The 20,499-nt window shown below is 39.4% G+C and overlaps 1 protein-coding gene across 1 annotated transcript in view; it reads left to right on the top strand.

The window, feature by feature from the left end:
• Window positions 1-18,927, top strand: part of LOC111571170 (copine-8-like) — a 77,552-nt gene extending 58,625 nt beyond the window's left edge. Inside the window, exons 13-20 of the mRNA XM_023274251.3 lie at window positions 509-570; window positions 855-901; window positions 2,748-2,929; window positions 6,331-6,458; window positions 8,856-8,958; window positions 10,117-10,174; window positions 10,910-10,983; window positions 11,304-18,927. Of these exons, the coding sequence (XP_023130019.1) occupies window positions 509-570; window positions 855-901; window positions 2,748-2,929; window positions 6,331-6,458; window positions 8,856-8,958; window positions 10,117-10,174; window positions 10,910-10,983; window positions 11,304-11,516 (867 nt within the window). The 3' untranslated portion in view covers window positions 11,517-18,927. The remainder of the gene's footprint in view (window positions 1-508; window positions 571-854; window positions 902-2,747; window positions 2,930-6,330; window positions 6,459-8,855; window positions 8,959-10,116; window positions 10,175-10,909; window positions 10,984-11,303) is intronic.
• The last annotated feature ends 1,572 nt before the right edge of the window (window positions 18,928-20,499 follow it).

Here is a 20,499-nt window from a genome sequence, read left to right as displayed (position 1 = left end):
AGTCAAAGCAGCAGAGAACTGGGAGATTGGAATTAGGAAACATTCAGCATTTCTGCTTGAATTGTGGCCTAAATAATTAATTAATTAATTATCAAAATATTAGCCAGTTCATTTTCAATATTTCAGCTATTTCAGTCAACCCTCTATGTGTTTAAGTTGTCTGAGGTTGTAAGTGTAATTAAATTGTTTTGTTTTTTTAATTCATAATTTCAGTTCAAGTAAACCATGTTGCAAATGACTTTTTTGGAGAAAACTACTTATTTTATGTCCTGACAGACATTTTTGGGGCCGTCCTAAATCAGAGTTAGAGTGATCTAACAGCATTAATTGCAGTGAAGCCAAACTCATGCGACAGGACAGCATGTTGTCTGCGCCACCAACTTGATCAGTGTTTTCAGCAACCTACAATAAAAACAGCCACTTGAAACAAGTAATCTGAGAATCAAGAGCTACATTAACAGACTCACAATTCAATTTTTATCTACCTTCCATACTTGTCTGGCTTCAGGTCACCCTCCTGTCCTGCCTGGTGGACACTGAGCTGTCCTTCCTGGACTACATCAGAGGCGGGTAGGTTCGCAGTAATTGGTAGTACACGATTCTAGATTAGACCCCGACATTACTGTCATCGGTAAATCCTTAGTCACTTGCCGCTAGTAGTTTAGACACTACAGAGGCTCAGCTGAGAGGATTACAGCGGCATGTTATCGCTCAGCTCCAAGGTTAGACAGACAGCTGCCGATAACCTGCCACTTAATTGCTCGCTGCTGCATGCTTTGAAACTTGCTGTGGTATAATCTGGCCTGATTGATGGTTCCATGTTTCTTCTTATGTGGTTTATTTTCTTTTTGCAGGACTCAGATTAATTTCACAGTGGCAATTGATTTCACAGCATCAAATGGTAAGTGTTTAAAGCTTTGCTCTTAATAATGAAATCCCTCAAGCGTATCGAACAGATAAAACTTGGTGGTTAACGATCAGATCACATCTTTATATGATGTGAACTCCTACGTGATCAGTCAGTTGAACTTATTCTAATGACGCTTCACCCTCCTTTATTTCAAATACAGTGAAAAAAGCAGCTAAAATTCGGACCGTTATTTAAGCATTATCTCTGGTTTTAAACTTCTGAGCTCAGCTTGATGTTCTTTATCAGCTTCAATTTGTAAAGTTTGTGCTTCTGTGCTGACAGAAAGTCATTACACCCACACTTTTCAAATTACATTTCCACTTCATATTGTTATTGTTGTGAAGCACCACAGGTAAATAACAGTACATTCATCAGTGACATCTGGTAAACGACAAACAAACAAAATTAGCTGTTCGGCACAGGAGACTTTGTCACAGATGATTGATCTTCTTATCTTAGCAAGAGATGATTTAGAGAGTTAATATATGTTATACAATTTTGGAGACATTTTTATGTCACAGGAGAAATGGTTGACTTTCTGTACTGTCATCAGATCAGTTTCTCACATTCCCATTTTGGAGAGTGGCTGAAATATTAGCAATATTAGTAATGTAATTACATTATCTGCATTATATTTGCATTAGTTTTTCTCATATTCGCAAACTACTTGCAGAAGTTGTACAGGAAATGTAACAATTATCTCATAGCTTTTGTGATATTGCATTAAGCAGCCCTTATGTGTTTCCTTTTTGAACTTGAATCAACTGATCCTAAACAAAGCATTGTCTTTGTAAGTTCAGGGTAATATATCACGTTTGTGGTCTAGAGCACCATTTTGTCGAAACGATATTTAAAACATTGCATTGAGTCACACAGTTGATCTATATGACATATTCCTTCATTTGCATCAACACACACTGTAGGTGTTGGGATTCATAGCTCCATATGTCGTACTGCTGTTGACAATACTCACAAGCCCATTAGATGTATATTAATGTGGAGCTGAAAATAATATCTAACAAATACACGGTTTTGTTTCTGCTTGAGTAACAGTTGCTAAAACTACAATGAACAACTATTTTAGGAAATTACTGAGCCATTTACAAAATAAAACTATATGTGTCAGACCCATTTTTAAAGATTTACATAATCAGAAAGAGCTAATTGGGTTTGGGGCTGAATGCTACAGATAGGACATAGATGTTTCAGAGTCTGTAGAGGAAAACTGAAACAATGCTGGTTTTGGTTTTGCTCTAGTGTTGACCGCATCCTTTAATGTCATCACTGTGGTTATAATTTTTTGATCTGCTTTCGTGCATTTATTTTTCTTGTTCCTTTTTTTATGTTGATAATAAAGACTCAGCAAATGAAGCTAGACTTTTGTTTTTACCATTTTTATCATTCTTTGTTATTATTTTTAATTGTCAAGACTAAAGCCAGAGATTTTTTTTTTTATTATTTGCATAAAAAAGCCTTTGACCCTGCATCAATTCTTAGTGATGTTTGCTTGTTTCATTCATTTGCAGCCGTTGGATGGAAGATTTGTAGGTGTCAGCAGGTCACTACTAGCTGTAGAGACTTTCTTGTTACTAATCTATACCTTAAGGTTACAGTAACTCACACTAAGGCAACCAGTTAGATTATTTCTGCCTCCAGAGCAGCTGTTCCTTTGAACAGCCTTCTGGTTTGTGTGACTAAAACTACAGTCTACCTTTTAACCCCTTCCACCCACTCCCCTTATTTCCATTTTAATATGAGTCACAGCCCAGGGGTAGCAGGCGTAATTACAGCGTGACTCTGATGTGTGTTTTATTGTGTTGCACCATTCGGCTCTCAGGCAACCCGTCCCAGCCCACCTCGCTCCATTACATGAGCCCATACCAGCTGAATGACTATGCTATGGCGCTGCGGGCTGTCGGAGAGATCATCCAGGACTATGACAGCGACAAGATGTTTCCTGCACTGGGCTTCGGAGCCAAGCTTCCCCCAGACGGACGGGTCTCTCACGAGTTTGCCCTGGTAAGAAGACAATTTTCACCCATCCATATGAATATATATGTCTCCATTTATTCATTCAGAGGCACAGAATATATAAATACTTAAATTTTGCACAAACCTAAATAAAACATTCTTCACATTATTCATTAATTCCATATGAGCGCTGTAATGAAACAAACACAGGAAGACAACTGTCACTTTCTATGCCTCCAACAGGTCAGAGATGGCAGACAATTGCAGCACTGATTTACAGCATATCAATATATAGTTGGGTGGCACAAAACAGGAAGGTGGCACTGTTTATCCAGTGCTAACGGTGCTAAAAGCTTTCACAAAGTGGTGTTGCAAGTAAAAAAACACAAATGGAACAAGATTCTACCCTCACACTAGCAGCTCTCTGAGATTGTAAATTATCAAAGATGTCAACATGTTGGAAACAACAGTGCTAAGATCCTAATAGTTAGCAGGTTTCATGTTTACCACAAAGAGTTTTGTTTGTATGAAAACTATACATATATATGGTGAAACTGATATAGATTACATTACATTTTCAGGCATTATGTCATAAACCAAAGTATCGGGCAAAATAAAATTTAGACCTAATTGTGATAAAAGTTAAACATTTATGAGGACCACCAGTGACCCAAGTCTCATTATTTGGGAGCCATAAATGTCTACTAATTGTTCCAATCTGTTTGCAGATGAGGAATTATTTGATAATGAAAAACTGAAGTAAGAGTTAGCAGGTCACCAAAGTGTTTTGGATTCTTCTGGGAAACACGGAACATCTGCAACAAATTTTCTTCCAATTAATGCAACATTTGCTTGAGATAACCATTGTCTTATGTAAAACCTGTATCGACATTTTTGACTAAAGGAAATAAATAGGTTTGCTTTGTGACTGCTTCGTGAAATGCAGTGTTGATTTTCAACACCATTGTGTTTAGGAGTTGCAGTGCAAAAGGTTCAGGTTTGGCTTAGTTTGAAACTACTGTTAAATATGGCTGTGAAACCTTTAGCATCCAGTGTGCCAGCTGGAAGAGCTTGTCAGTCACTGTAGGAGCAAAAGCATCTTGCATGTTTCATGAAGCGAGATGTAAACATGAAGTTATACTGGAATTATGTTTAAAAAAAACTTGTAGAAGTAAACTGAAAACACACAGCAGGCAATGTCATACACCCATGAACGATTACAGGCAACGGTGCACTGGTGGGTGGTCAAGGCTGCTGTTCAAAAACATGAACAAATGCATCCAGCCTGCACACACACACACACACACACACACACACACACACACACACACACACACACACACTGTGGTGTTGGAAGCCAAACGAGCTGGTTAAAAACATAAAGCCAGCTATTTCTACTATAGTTTAGTGCTCATAGTTACACCTGTATTATCGGGATTATTCTTGTCCTTCATGCAGCACTATTAGCGTTCAGCCATGCATTGTTTCAACTTTCCATCTCTCATCCTCCACCCGCCCTTCCAGCCACCCATGGGTCCTTAAAACTCTGCCAAGGTCAAGTGCTCTGGGGCTGCAGACACTCTGACCACTCCTCAGCCATCCATAATCCTCTTCCTGGTCTACTCTCACCTCCAGATGTTGCTCCAGAGGCGTTTACAGCCATTACAGCTGCTCAGCGATGGGTAACTGCCTCCCCAGAGGCACTGAACCTTCAGACAAGGCACATATGCATTAATCTAACCATTAAGGATTCAACTTAGTCAGCTCTTAAAGAGGAAGGCTACAGCTGTGCAGTCGCAGTGGGAGAAGACCACCACTGAATCCGACGTAATTATGCAAGCTCCATTTAGAAAGCAAAGCAGTCTCGTGTGCACCGCTTGTACTCTTGGGTAACCAAGCAGAGTTAGTCAAGATGCTTTCATACTGAGATAATTAGAAAGCTCAAACATATGGGCAGCTTAAATAATGTATTCTTTCTTTTTTGTGACTTTCTTTTAGGTGTCTTGAATGCGGCCAACCAGACATCAGTTTGAGTATTACTCAAAGAATGTGGGAGACACAAAAACATAGTCACAACTTTGGTTTAGCATCCTAAAACAAAAGTTTACTTTGGAAGCCAGTGGATGAGTTTCTATTAGACAAATCTATCCCAAGACAAATTATCATTTTGTTATATATTTTTATAACTTCTTGTGCAGCAATAAAAATGGGAAATGGCTTGCCTCAGGATGTTCGTTGTTGAAAATGTGCTGCAGAAGAAATAAACTGTCAACATTTCCCTAAAATATGTGTAATATTTTTAGTGTAAGCTTGGATTTCACTTCCTCAGGGGTTTGCAGCCCTTTAGTGCCTCTTTCACTGCCTAATATTTTTTGATAATATTGGAGTATTACTGATGTTATGGCCATTTAGTTATGGGCTTTTAGTGTGCTTGTGTGTTACCCTGTTATCCTGCAATTTCCTTCCACAACATGCTCGTTCTGAAAATAAATTGTGGTTTTTCTCATAAAAACAAATGCTTTATAATTTTTTCATCCTTCAGGGTGATGATATTTTAAATATTTCCATCAGCTACACTATCTCTATATATCAAAACAAATTATAGCATGTTCAGTTCATTTTAACGTTGATGCATGGTTTTAACTGTGTATAGGTCCCATGTATGCTGAAAAACGTAATGTGAACAAGATGCTGAAACTGCCCTTGAATATATTTAACACATTTTTCACAGTATTAGCTGGCTGGCATTTAATCAGTGAAGGTGACACTGTATGTAAACTAACTGTTAGCCATCGGTACTGAAGATACATCACTGCAGACCAACAGCAAAACTGGAAATAAAATGTTTCTGAATAAAGTCTACTTTTTCCAGAAGTGGCCTTGAAGCATAATCAAATTCAGGCACAAGAGAATCAGACTATTCATCCATCCATTATCTATATGCTGCTTAACCCTCATTAGGGTCACAGGGGGGCTGGAGTCTATCCCAGCTGACTTAAGGTGAAGGCAGGGGACACCTGGACAGATCACTAGTCTATCACAGGAATAAAATCAAACTAATATCACCTTATTTGCCGTAGTACACAAGAAGAAGAGCCTACCATCTGTCTCCTGCTCATTTAGCAGCAAAACGCTTCTACTGTGTTGCAGCTGATATTTCCACTGATTTAACAGCATTTCTACTGACAGCAGACCAAGTAATACTTGGTGTTATTTTTTTCTCGTGATTATATATTCCCACTTAATAATATGTACTTTCATTTGTTACAAAAATAAAAGACATTTTGTATTTAGACTACATTTTGCCACAATAAAATCTGTTAAGAATATTCATCCATAAAACATAACTGATTTCATTCATCATATAAAAGCTGAATCAATAACAGAGAAACAGGCATCAAACGTTATTTTTGACTCATCCATACATTTGTCTTTCTGTTTTTGTGCAGAACGGTAATCCACAGAACCCATACTGCAACGGTATCGAGGGGGTGATGGAGGCCTATTACCAGAGCCTCAAATCTGTGCGTCTCTACGGACCCACCCACTTCTCCCCTGTTATTAACCATGTGGCCAGGTAGGTCCACTATAATCACAGCCAGGGATGTGGAGCACGTGGGCTGACTCACAAAAATGTCACTGAGTACAATGTCACCACGAAATTTGCAGTTCTGCAGGAAAAATTCCTATTAGATCAATAAGCTTTGGGGAATTTCCAGCTCTGTGTGTGTTTGCGTGTGTGGACTCCTGTACAGTGACCTGTGAAGCAAACGGAGGAGATGAAAATGATTGTGATAATAGCTCCGTCACCTAAGATGAATCCATGCTCACTGTGGTGGTTTGGTTATGTGCAGTGATCATGAGGATTATAAGGTGACCAGTCTGCTCGATGACTGATGGGCGGCCTTGCAGTGCAGGAGAACTCTGTAAATAACAGTAAATGTCACACTTGCCATCATTTCACAGACAAGAAGAAAATGAACCCCTATGAACACAAGTAGAAAATATGCGCCAGCGCTTCAGTATTAAAAAGACCTAAACCTGATTCATGAGACATAAGCCTAGCGCAGTTAAATTTTTATTGAAGCAACAGATGCACTTTCACTGTTTTAAATATTTAAAAGAAACAATATGCAATTCTAGCAGTACCAAAAGAACACGTGCTTGAGTTTCTTTTTTCCACTTTACACAGATAACAGATAAAAAAGTTACAGCTGTTTTGTAGTACAGTATTTTCCAACTCCCACCTGACATCCATTATCGCCAGATCTTGTCTCATGATCTTCAAGACTGACTGTAACAAGCACTTTTCCTACCTTTCATCATCGGCTTTCAAACCCCATCTCCCCTCTGCGAGCGCCGTCCACCCACTCAGCCCGAGAATAGCTGCATTGTTCACTGCTCACTTCTGTGGAGCATCTGACTAAAACCCAGGAAGACATTACTTTAAAAAGTGACACCAAGTCACATGAAATTCCCAATCACCCAACAGCTTTGCGTAACAGTTGTTTAACATATACTTTGAAAATAACATCCTGTGACATCATTGCTAACATTTAACTCCTGGTTTATGTAACAGGAAACAACTATAAACAGCAGCTAAGGGCAAGTAAACAGACAGGTATAACAATATATGTCTACCTCAAACATAAATCATACTGTTGTCCAATAAAATTTTTATATTCCTATTCAATGAATGTAATAGATGTGTGCTGCATTGGGTTGTGTTTCATGAGACTTACTGCATCACTGTATATTCTATAGGGTATTAAATTGTTAGTGTTCCCATATTTCCTAACTCTTGCAAGAAATATAACAAATATCAAGAGATGTCCTGGTTACATAAAGGTTATAAAATGGCTTTTGGGTGAGAGTAGACAGTTTTGATGTACTACCTTGAAGAAAACCTCACTCTGATTATTAAAATAAATATTAACTGAAATTTTGTCACTATGTTATTAAAATAAGAAAAATCATTCAAAGTAATTTCTGTAGCTATTTTTTTTTACAGATTACATATTTTTTAGGACTTTGTGATGATACAACACACTCTAATTGTATTGATCCCTGAGGGGTAATAAGCCAATATGAGAGTTTTTCTAGTAGGGTAGTTGCTGAATGGAGACGTGTGTTAAGAAGCTACTCCATCAAGTTCATCTTGTACCTCCATAAAGCTGGTGCCTCCATAAACTTTCTCCTCAGGACAAATAAACTGGTCTGTAAAGTACCAGTTTTACATTTAAGCGGTCTGAGAGGAAACTGTACTTCTTGACTCCGTTGTCAGGCATTTGCAAAATCTAGACAAGAGATTCTAACCAATCACAGGGTTTTTCACCCAGAGCAAGTAAAAAGGGACAAAATGCAACAAATTCCACGGTGAGTGGAGGATGTAGTGATGGCTTAGAAAGAGGACTCTCGGTTGGGGCAGTGAGGGGGTTTGAATGCCCTCTAGTCTGACCAGCCATTTCCCGCTCATGTCAGCTTTCTTTTCTCCTTCTGCAACCTACATGATACTGTTTCCAAAATCCCCTTCACGATAGGAAACAGCAACCTCCAAGCAGAAACGTAACACACTGACAATGTAAAGTTTTCTTGAGGATTTGCATTGTGCAGACAGGCAGGCCTGGTAGTTTTGTTTTGGTGGATTGTCCATTTTAATCACAGGGCTCATCTCCCTGCATGCAAATGTTCCAGCTGTCACTATTTTGAGTGAACACTGATACTGCAGCCTTGGCTTAGCTACGCACCAGATGATTGTTTTTGGTTTGAAGAAATACAAACTAGTCCGAGTGTTTTTTTTTCACCCATAGTAGAATAATGAGCTTCAGTCAAACCATTATATACAACAAACGTTTAGTTTGACTACCTTTGCTAGTGTTGTAGGAGGGGCTTCGAATTTAAATCTGAGGAATTTCTTCTTCTGTTTTTTTTTTTATTCTTGTGACCTCTTACCTCTTGTCTTTCATCATGCCAGGTACGCATCAGCAGTGATGGACGGCTCGCAGTACTTCATCCTGCTCATCATCTCTGACGGCGTGATCACAGACATGGCACAGACCAAGGAGTCCATAGTCAATGTACAGTAGCACTTCATATTTAAACTCTATTTATGCTATATTGTTCAATCTATATTTTGAAAATAAACCTTTGTGGCGCCAAGGCCTTCTCAAAAACACTTTGAGTAGTAAACATCGTGGGTTGCCAAATGGAAATTAGCATCAGCCCATGTAGTGTGTGACCATATTCACTCAGTTAATTTACTGTAAAACATGGGACTAGCCCTGGAGGTCCAGCTATGATTAGGAAACCACTGGAGATCCTAATAAACCAGCAAATATGTAACACGAAAAGAGGGGATACGAAAAGCAATCTGGCTGCTATCTTTGCCTGTTAGTGTTTCTCTCTGTCTCTCATATTCACTAATGAGGGAAGAGCGGGGTCAGCCTCGCCACCCCTCCCTACCCTCCTACCCCCATCTCCCTTTGCAATTCTCCAATCCCGCTACGTTCAGCTCTAATAACGCTGCTCTCTAATAGGAGTGATAAGAATTAATGTGTGTAACGATTACAGGTGGGCTCATATATTTGGATCCTCGGCTGCGCACCACACAGCCCCACCAGCCTCCCCCTCCTCCTCCCACATGCCCCCATGTGATGTAATGTTATTGTAAAGTACGATTTGAGAGGAATTATTTACTAGCCCACGGAGGATCCGTGCCCCTCATATCTCGAGCAATTTGGGCATCCATCTAATAACCATGGGAAGTTATGAAACGCCGAAAAAACCTTCATTCATCATTCCTGCCTCCAACTGTACTTTGCTGTCCCACTCGACTAAGATTTAATAAACAATATTGCGATGCAGTGCAGAAGTTCAGCTGAAGCGCGGGGCAGGGGGAGATGTAAATGGAAGTCATTTTTAAGCTGTCAAGCTTTGGGAGATTTAGACAAAGTTGTAGATGCATGAAATTAGAAACTCTAGAAATGGCCCGACAAGAGGCTTTATGAAACCGGCAGCAGAGGGCAGATGGAACTGGACAATTGCCGTCTGTCTTAACAATGGTATTGAATTTTTCTATGGAGCTTCCATTCCGTGGCTTGTTCCAATTAACATACAGTTAGTAATTTATTATGTCACTGACCGTCTGCAGGGTTTAAGATAGCAAATGTGAAAGAATGAACGCTGCTGCTCCCTTCTTGTGATGCACATTTTCTGTCCCTTCCCACCCTTTACAGGCAGCGTCTCTGCCCATGTCAATTATAATAGTCGGGGTCGGACCAGCAGAATTTGATGGTAAGGTCACGTGCATGTGTGTGTGTGTGTGTGTGCAGCTCTCGTCTGTGGGTGTGTGTTCGTGTGTTTATTAGCGTGCAGTAATCATCCTTCATTCTGTTTCCTATCTCGTGTCATACATGATTCAACCCTTCCATATGCAGCCTTTTTTTCCTTCAACCCTTCACTTTCATTCCCCATAATTTTTCCTCCCCTCCTCCATGGAGACTGAGTAGAAGTGGATGTAAAATTTCACGTGTCAGATCAGAGGTGGTGCTTTTGTTCCTTTTTTAACGGATGATGGCCACATTCCTCACCTCCCTCCTGTGTTTTTGCAAAAACATTCATGTTTACAATTCACAGAGCAGCCCGCTGTGAAACAAGCTCACTCACGATGAGCAATGTGCCTGCAAAGTCAAAGGGATTCAACCATTATCACGCTTATGAAGTCGTAGTTGCATTATGTCCCTGTGGTGCTCATCACTGACTTTGCTTGCACATATTCTAGCATGCTTCCTCTACATGCACTGTTATGTGTAACTTGCAGCCCCATGGCTTCACGCTCACTGATGCAAATTCTGTGTACTTATTCCTCGCTTGGCATTGTCAACACTCCAAGGAAATGTAAGCCAGTGGCATGCTAATGACTTCAGCGGATTGAAACACACTAACTGTGTGTCATGTTTACTCACCATGGCGTTGACATGGCTGTTCAAGTCTCCTGACAGGGTGTGACTGATATGTTTACCCCCTCAGAAATGATCGAGCTGGACGGGGACGAAGAGAGGATTTCATCCCAAGGACGATACGCAGAGAGGGACATTGTGCAGGTACAGAAAATTCCCCAAGACATGGCTGACTGGCGGTGAGAGTGTGCGCTCAGCAGAATGTCTTCAGAGAAATGTGGGATTTAAGATTAATGGGAAAAGGTCATGGTGCTTGACCCTCTGCTGTGCTCTTGTTCTGAGTCTACCGTTTTCTCTCTCCTTCCTGCTGTCTGACTCCTCAACTTTTCCTCTGAGTCCTTGTCATTCTGTTCTCTTTTGCTTTCTCCTGCTAAATATTTTACGTAACTACCTCTGCTCTTTCTTTGTCTCCTCTCCATTCCCTTGCTTCCATTTGTCTAATTTTTCCTTCCTTCCTCTCTCAGTTTGTTCCTTTCAGAGACTACATCGACAGGCGAGGAAACCACATCCTCAGCATGGCTCGTCTGGCTAAAGAGGTACTAGCTGAAATCCCCGACCAGTTCCTGTCCTACATGAGGACCCGAGGGATCAAACCCGGCCCCTTGCCACCTCCTTACACCCCCTGCCCTCCACCAGCTATCCACCCCCTCCTCACCAGACGGGTAAGCCGAATCTAAATGCCAAGGCCTCACCCAAACGCCGGCCAGCCACCACTACTGGCCTCTGCTCTCTTCTCTCAGCTTCTTCTTCTCGCTACTCTTCACTGGAAGCTTCTGAGCACATGGCGAACTTCGCCTGCTCTCTAATGTTGCACTTTCGGGAATGTTTGGCAGTGAACGGTGATGCGGATTCGGATAACCCCCGAGTGAGATGCTCCCACTTTTTAAAAGACGATAGCTTTAGTGGACAAAGGTGGGGCTTTGGAAGGGTCGCGGTGGTGTGAGATCACCTGACTGCACCGAGAGGAGTGAACACAACATGAACTGACCATTCACAGCTGTCAGGCTGAAAGGGTCCAAACTGGGGCGGCTCTTTTTGGACACACTCTTCATCTGTTTGCTATTTCTATTTCCGCTTCCTCTATCTTTCACAAAGTCATGTTTCTTGATATATAAATGTTTACAAAATTAAGGACTGGAGTGGAGAAGTTTTTCAGGAAGAAATTTATACCAATAAATGTGAAAACCTTTCAGATTCCTATTTTTTCGGCTTCAGAAACAGGGGGTTGTGACTTTGTATAAAAACGGTTAGGCCCTGGTGCCACATTCTTCATTATGGAGTGTATATGTTTTTTGTCTTTTGGTTTTTTTTTTTGTTTTTTTAAATAAATGGTGCATGTGCTAGTTTAAGAGAAGCATGCACTGTTGTCCTGTACTCAGGGCTTGGTCCCTCCCACACAGATTTCCCAGCACCTCACCATCACCACTGCCATGTTCCATTATGAACAAACCCACCTGAAATATTCCCACGCTCCAATCTTCTGCTCCATCAGTCTGCCTTGACTCAAAAGGAAGCTGTGCTCCCTGGGAGTCTGGTCGAATTAAATGCAGCAGGGACTTAAACCAGCCTTACTCTTTTGTCAGACAACGTTCACTGGCACCGTGTCCACCGTGGGTTCTGGAAATGTGGATCTCCAAGCCCAGAAGTCAAAAACACACATCTCACTACCGAACCTGACTGTGTGTTACGTTTTAGAGTCTTTTTTTTTCCATGAAATGATGCTGTACTTCAGAAGCATTTCCATTTTGGTTTTGTTTTGCGTCTCTCTACCTCTCACTTTGTTAGTATTGCCAAAAAAATAAGTTGTTTAAATAACAAGTGTTGAGTGATATTTGATAAGTCTGTAGAGTTCACAGTTTTACCTTTCTCACTAAGAATACAAAATGTTTGCCAAACTGTAGGTTGAGAATTATAGCACTTTGGTTGCTATCAGATCAGGTGACTCACACCTTTGTGGTAGCAACACACTGTGAATATGTGCACAGAAAACAGTGAACATCAGACAAAAATGCAAACTTGTTCTTCTTTTAATAACCATCCGCATGGATCAAAGTGATGACTGTGAAGGCAGATTTTACTTCCGTGTTGTCCAACAGTATTGTAACTAAAAGTACAAGCCAGTAAAAATCAGTAAGCCCTAAGGTTGAGTAGCATGTAGCTAACATCTCCTAGATAGAATATGCTACAGAAAACCTGTGTTTCAGTTTCAAACATCCGTCTCCTTTAATGCTTACTATGTGGCTCTCTGTACTTTGTAGCCTGCTACTTGATCAGTGGCAGCAGCTGCTCTCTGCTTAGCACAGCACTTCTAGTGGATTCCACAGCCAGTCTTCTCTGTTTCATCACCAGTTCTCCCCCATTTCAGAGCAATTTAAACAGGTTTCCATTAGGTGTTGTGCTCACTGATGGCTTTTCCACACAAAGGCGGTCAAATGGATTAACAATAAGGGCGTCATCTATAGAAGAATGATCTTTAAAATGGCGACATGCATGGCTGGAATCAACACAGCTATACCGCTCTCTGCATATTTTTTCTGACAAACCTGTTTTCTTCCCCAGTTTTACCTTTTTCATTTGAGTAAATATTGAGTCCTACGAGCACACTTTGTTTAGAATTTGAACAGTTAAGAATAACCCTCTGAACCCAAGTACTTTTTAGGCATTTTTAGCTCTTTTAGCTCTGTTTTACTCACTGTAGGTTTATTTTTCACTGCAGTAATAATAATAGTAAATAAATAATGAATAAATTCCTGCACCTCTATGGAAACAGCACAGCCATGGCTAGATTTAAAAAAGATATTGCCATAAATCACGAGAAAAAACAAAAAAAAGTCAAAGTCCTTTGATTGGTTATTTTACAAAAAATGAAAGAAAAAATGTCCAAAAATGTTTTCACTTGCCAACCGTGTTATAGTTACATCTGTTTTTTAAGTGTCTCTAAAAGCTATGGATATTTTACTACTTACATTTGTAATTTGTTTCCATAGTTGTCTCCTGTCTACTCTGTGTAAGCACAGCCTGTAGTTCAACCCAGTTTAGCCAAAAAGTCTTTTTGTAACATGACTATTGGTTGCAGCTGAGTGGCTACTGGCTTCTTACTTGCACCAAGGAGCATGTTTTTTTTGTTTTTACAGAAGCTAGTCAGTAACCACTGCTCATTTATGGCAATTTTTATATGAAACATGGACAACACAGTGGTTTTGATGAAATATCACAGCTTAGATTTGGTAAATTTTTGTGATAGACCTGTACATTACATGTAATCATTTCAATTTTCAAGTTTAAAAAAGTTTTTTTCTGATTTTACAATCCTTGGCAATTATTGAGATAGAATCAAAACCCATCCACAATGCTGATGAAAAAACATCAATTTTTTCCCATAATGTTACCCCTGACTTTTAAAAATTACTGATGCATAAATAAAATAAATCATTAGTCATTGCTTCGAGCAAAATGCCTTCTGTCCCATCAGCAACCATCTGTCACTGCCAGCTACAGTTGTTGGTGTTTGGGTTAGGGTTAGAAGAAAAGAAAAGAAAAGTTTCTGTGGAAAAATTTAAACTCTAAAAGTAGATTACCATTATAATCCATTGTGACTGCTTTGAGTCCAAGCTAAGTGCAGCTGCTGCCGTCTTCAAAGAAGTAAGCTGCAGTCAGTGCAGTGGTGAGTATTTGATAATCAGAGCCCAGTTTTTCAGGTAATTGCACTTTTGTCACTTTTAGACAAATTTTGGCCTGCTGTGACGCCCACTGATGGGCAAATTAAAACTTTACAGCGGAACTTTTAGCAAAGCACAAACCATTTCCTATCAGACAAGCATCAGTCATCGTATCCAGAGGTCCCTGGTAATTCATGTCAGTGTGTGAAGATCAAACTCTGTGTCTGTGTACTGCATACTGTAGATTTTATCTGAATTTTTAGGGCCCTATTCAGTCAAGAATTCAAAACAAAGAAAGGTTTACAACATTTTTCTAAACTCACAACTTAAAATCATGATACCCTTCTTGGCTGATGATGCTTAATTAAAACGTCTACTTATAAACTGCTTGTAAAACGTTTTCATAGACGTTTATACACTGTACAAATTTTTTGCCTTTTTTGTGTATTGGTCAGTATACTGTACATGTGATGCTGCTTCTTTACTGCTCATATAAATATGTCATTTTATACTAAGGCCTGTAATCATATTTAAATCATGACTAACAGGCCTTATTAATGTTTATACATCAGTTATTCATATTTAAATCATGAACGACAGGCCTGTATTTTTTTATAAGCTCATGGTTAGATAATGATGTATGTGACGTGAGTGCAAGACATTTAAAAGTAGACTTTTTCATCAAATACACTCTGTAGCAACATTTTTCTTCCAAATTTGACAAACCGATAGTGTAGCTTCTCATCCCAGAAAACTTGTTATTCAGTTTGGCTGAATAGGGTCCCTCCATGTGAGGAGAATTGGTCAGATAGATTTTGTACTCTTCTATATAGTCGTTTAATGGCGGGACCCCATACAACAGTAGGGATGTCCAATTGCACAATGTAGCAATGGTCTCCAGGCTGGTATGAGACAGAGCAACACCAGACTGGACCAGAAGACCAGGAACAGTCTTTTTATATGTACTTGTAAATATTTGTTCTGCATATACCATACTTATGTTTTCTGGAGATCTGACTTACGGCAAACTGCCGGGACTTTGTGACTTTGCTCCTGAAACACAAGGCAGGGCCTTTCATTTATTTATCACGACAAGATGTCAGCTTCATCTCACACCCACACTCTAGTATATACTGTACATTGCGTACATGTATTTGTATATGAAACATGCATGGCACTTACATAACAGCGATGGTTGTGTGAAGACTAAGGGTTTCTTGCTTGTTTCTTCAGAGAAACAGTGTTTTTATGTCCCAGATGTCAAACAGTTGTGGGAATTTAGATTTAATTTGCATATTACATTTTCAAAAACTTTGCAGAAAAATGAATTTGAAACATGAAAATTTGTGATTTTGTTTTTTTTTTCTATCTGAAGATTCGTCATAATACACCACAGTGATAGACACTCATAATATATAAATTATTTCAGTTTCAGTGTGGAAATAGTCAAAAATGTATGGGATCTTTTGAAATGAATCCACCAAAAACACTTGGCTCTCGTACTTCAGTATTCTCTCCAATTAAGCAATAAAACCAAAAATGGAAGATTCTTGGCACAGTATTGAAACTAGCTTACCATTTGTTAAACCCCTCATACTGTTGCTATACCCACTAAGTCTTCTGTTCTTTTACAGCACAAGCACTATACTGTATAGTTAACATTGATAGCCATTTTCCAAACAGTTGATTTCAGTGAAAACTAAACACAAGTAGTCTTCTCATTTCTACCTGAAAGCCACTGATTTTACCAACTGAAAAGATAACTGCCTGTAGCGGCTACAGTCTTCTAAAAGGGGTGTTCAGTATTTTTACGATGGCAATCAGTGACATAATTCTAGATATCTCAACACATCCCCAACAAAGTCAGCATTATTTGCTATGTGGGATGAAGAGAAACCTAACAAGAAAAGCACTTAGAAAGCGCAGTACTCAGCCACTCTGCTCAGTCATTGTATGATTCCTGATGGATGAAATCTTTAAAAAATTTGTAGTGGATTTGTAGTAAGATCACAATCATGTGATCGTCAGCAGGCAGCTGACGTAGTGTTCACTTGTTGTCATAGTTACAGTGATGCCATGCCGCTATCTCACAATGATACAGACATCTTTAACAAATCCGTGGATCCAGACTATAAGCTGCATCACTGCCAAAATATAATCAATTGGTCCTTGTGTCATTTCTGACCTTCCCTGAAAATTTTGTCCGATTCCGTTCCGTCCATTTTTGAGTAATGTTGCGGACAGACAAACAGACAAAGCAACGCTGAGTGTCACATAACTTTGGCACGTTCCTTGGCAGAGTACATATACAAATCTCCTGTTTGGAGGTTAAGATGCTTATTCATATTTTCAAAAAGTATATTTTCAGTTAACACTCCAAAAGTAATGCTCAGGCCTATTATGTGTTTGACAGGTGTATTAGTATCTCAAGTAAAGTTTTACGCTCTACTTCCATGTGTGTAAGTTAGGGGTCGACAGATATGCTTTTTCAGGGCAGATTCTGATGCAGATTAGTCCAACAACCGACACTGGGTAAAGATATACATTAGTAGTAAAATATAAAGATCTTTCTGTCAAAATTTAGAATAACACAAACCCCAACACAAAATAATCTTGAAGCATCTTTTTATATTTATGTCATTATTGAAAAAGACCTTTTCAGCATTTGTCCTTCAGTGATATAGGCTATTACTTGTGGCTTTTTAGCGATCAGATAGAGCTGTGTGGGACATTGATCAAGACCCCAGAGTGATTACAGATAGAGGGAGGAAGCTGCATCACAGCCAAAAGCAGCACATTTTTTAATTGTTTTATCAGGAGCCAGTTTTTTAAAAATGCACTTAATTGTAAAAATGCTGAACATTGGACCCAGTAATTCGTCTGCTGATAGCGTTAACTCCCCCAAAGGTTGATTGGTTGGTTAGATGAAGGTCTAAGTTCCTCACTTTTGCTCTTGTATTTTGAAAGTTTGGAAAAAACAGAATTCCTCCCGACCCCTAAAATCTTCAGTACTACTCTCTCACTTCTCTACATGTGGAAAAATCCAAAGCTTGATGTTCGTAGTTATGGTTACTAAACTATTGTTAGACTATCACTGCTTGAGGGAGGGGTTCAGCAAGTGGTTAATTAATTTTTAATTTGCCAAAATGTTTTAAACATCAAAAAACAGGTCAGCATCAAGAAACCCTGTCGACCGATGCTACATCACATGTTGAATTGACTCCCATATTATTCTATACTGTGCGGTACAGATATGAAATTATGCAGAGCTTCTGTTTGGGATGCATAGCTTTGCCCTCAGGATGAGGAAACAAAAAATGCTTGTAAAGGAATCCAGCGGAATTTGAAATCTTGACAAACCGACCACTGTTTCTCTGAGGCTATACCAGTGTGGGAGTTACAATCAAAAGCATTTATTGTGTAGGAGACAACAAAGAGAGAAGAAACCCTGCGGCACTGGTGGACAAACCAGCTTTAATGAAGCAGGTTACACCTCGCTGCCTCCCGCTGCTCATCGCTGCCTCCATGTCACTCTGCCAACGCGCAGTATGTCAGCATGCTAGGCCATATGAACACCCATGTAATCTTCACACATAAAATGAACGCTGTTTACTGTAAAATATATCGATAAAGTGGTTTAACTGAATGCTTGTGATGAATATCCTGTTTTATCCTGATGTTTTATTTATAGCATGCATTAAGTTTGCATGTGTAGTTTTTTTTTTCCTAACAGAAATGCACTAGTGGTTTGAAACAAATAATTATTGTGCAATGACATCTTTGCGTGTTACTTACAGAGTATTTTAGAGAACTGTTTTGCCTTAAAAATCTCACTGGTCAATCTTGGAATTGTGCAATGCCTTCAGATGTTTGTTATGAAGACTGACTTTTCATTGTTGATGTGTTATTTTGGTTTTTGCTTTTTTTGTTGTTTTTTTTGCTACATTTATGCACAGCCACTTCTCTGTCAGACTCATTTCAGCATTGCTCTCTCAGACTCAGTGGCTGAAGTGATGTGAATAAGAGGGAGAGTAAATCAAACAGAAAAAAACTGGGCTGTCTCGCTCTCAGAGGACAGAATCGTTCAGCCAGGAATAATGCTGTCCAGAATCATACAGCCATGTTTAAACAGATCTGTAGTTGATAACAAACTGAAATCATTCATCTGCCCGAATTCATTAACCTGTTATTTTGTCATAAGGGTGATTTGCTGCTGCATGATGCTTGTAATTACACTAAATATCAGTCAAAAATGATTTGTCCATTGCTACATACTGTTACTTAAAATCAGTTCTTGAGGTTAGAGATCCTCCAAGACAGCACAAGTTTTACTGTTCTAACAGGAAATATAGAAGCCACAATAGGTCGACTGATTTAAAATGACTATTTCTGTAAGAATTGAAGTCTTTAAATAAATATTCCTATCAAATCTTTCTTTGTGCTTGCTTCTGTGCTCAAAAAAGAAACCTATTTAAAACCCATCTGAGTTTCCTCCAAGGTTCACAGCATGCCAGTACGAAGTTAATTAAATGTTTCCATAATATATCCATCGTGTTAAATACCACAGCATTGAGGTGTTTGTCTGTATGGTGAGCTGCTAAACACTAAAACAGCATTTCAGCAGAGATGCTGTCAGTGTTGACAGACACCTAAGCTGGTTGATGCTGCCAGTAAAACCTCCTCATACGGAGCCAGCACACTGGCATAGATTCACACCATTACACCTTTAAAGTGTTTATCTCAAGATCTGACGTGTTACAACTGGGTGACACACTGTCCTGCTGACAAAGACTCTAGAGAGTGTAGCTCAGAAATGTAGCCTACATTTGTCTGAAATTTGAGGACAACATCAGTGTGCCGTTCGCTGCCTTAAGGTCTTACAGTAAAATGTTCAGTGGGTCAATCAGTTAAAAAGAAGTTTTTTTTTTTTTTTTTTTTTTTAGAGGAATAAGATCATTAGTTGGTTTGGTCTTGATGGGGTTTGTTAACAGTAAGAGCAAGAAAAGCACTCAGAGAGCGCAGTACAAGGCTGCTCAGTCATTGTATGATTTCCAGTGGATGAAATCTTTAAACAATTCATGCTCCGCAGCGGTTGATTTGTAGTAGTATTGCAATCATGTGATTGTCAGCAGGCAGCTGACGAAGTGTTCACTTGTAGTCATAGTTACAGTGAACTAACCCTAACCCTATCTCGCAGTGATACATAAATCCTGAACAAATCTATGGATCCAGACTATATGCTGCATCACTGCCAAAATCTAATCACTTGGCCTTTGTGTCATTTCTGACCTCCCCTGAAAATTTCATCCAAATCCGTTAGTCCATTTTTGAGTAATGTTGCTTAACAGACAGACAGACAGACATATAGACAGAGACAAATCAGTGCCGATCGTCACACAACTCCACTGCGTTCCTTGGCAGATTACCATTGGGCTCATCCTGTAAAAGTAGTAAAGAATTGTAGTAAACTTTTGTCAGCCTGTGAACAAATATGATGACAATCCTCAGTCATGATGTATGAATAATCATCTGGACAGATTTGAACTGGACCAACAAGAATCGCCCCAACGTGACATATTTGCGTCATTGTGAGAAAAGAGACATAAATTATTCTGTGGCGCCTGCAAGAGCTAATGCATTGGCAAAATGTTAGATCCTGGCTGCTTACAATTCTTAGATGCTGTCACTATGTGTTCTGATAAATTGTAGTATTTTTTTTTCCAAATCCTAATGCTACAGTATGAATGTTCTTAATTGTACTTTGATTGCTCCACACAAAAGTTTTTGTAGCAGAATCTGAAGGCTGACAGATTAATTTATCGTACAGCTTAATTCAAAAACGATTGTTTCTTAACTTGTAATCCATCTTTAATTGCAGAGTAAGCAGCAGCCTTCAGCCACCAGCAGGGGTCCCAAATCGCAAATCAGATTGTGTCAAAGTTCCACAAGTTTATAGTTCTGACGCCCCTTTGCTCAGCTCTCTGTATTGCAGACAGCAACA

This window comes from Amphiprion ocellaris, chromosome 3 (assembly GCF_022539595.1).
Source record: "Amphiprion ocellaris isolate individual 3 ecotype Okinawa chromosome 3, ASM2253959v1, whole genome shotgun sequence".
Classification (NCBI taxonomy): Eukaryota; Metazoa; Chordata; class Actinopteri; family Pomacentridae; genus Amphiprion; species Amphiprion ocellaris.
The sequence above is the reverse complement of the archived record's forward strand: the minus strand, read 5'-3'. Positions and strand labels throughout refer to the sequence as shown.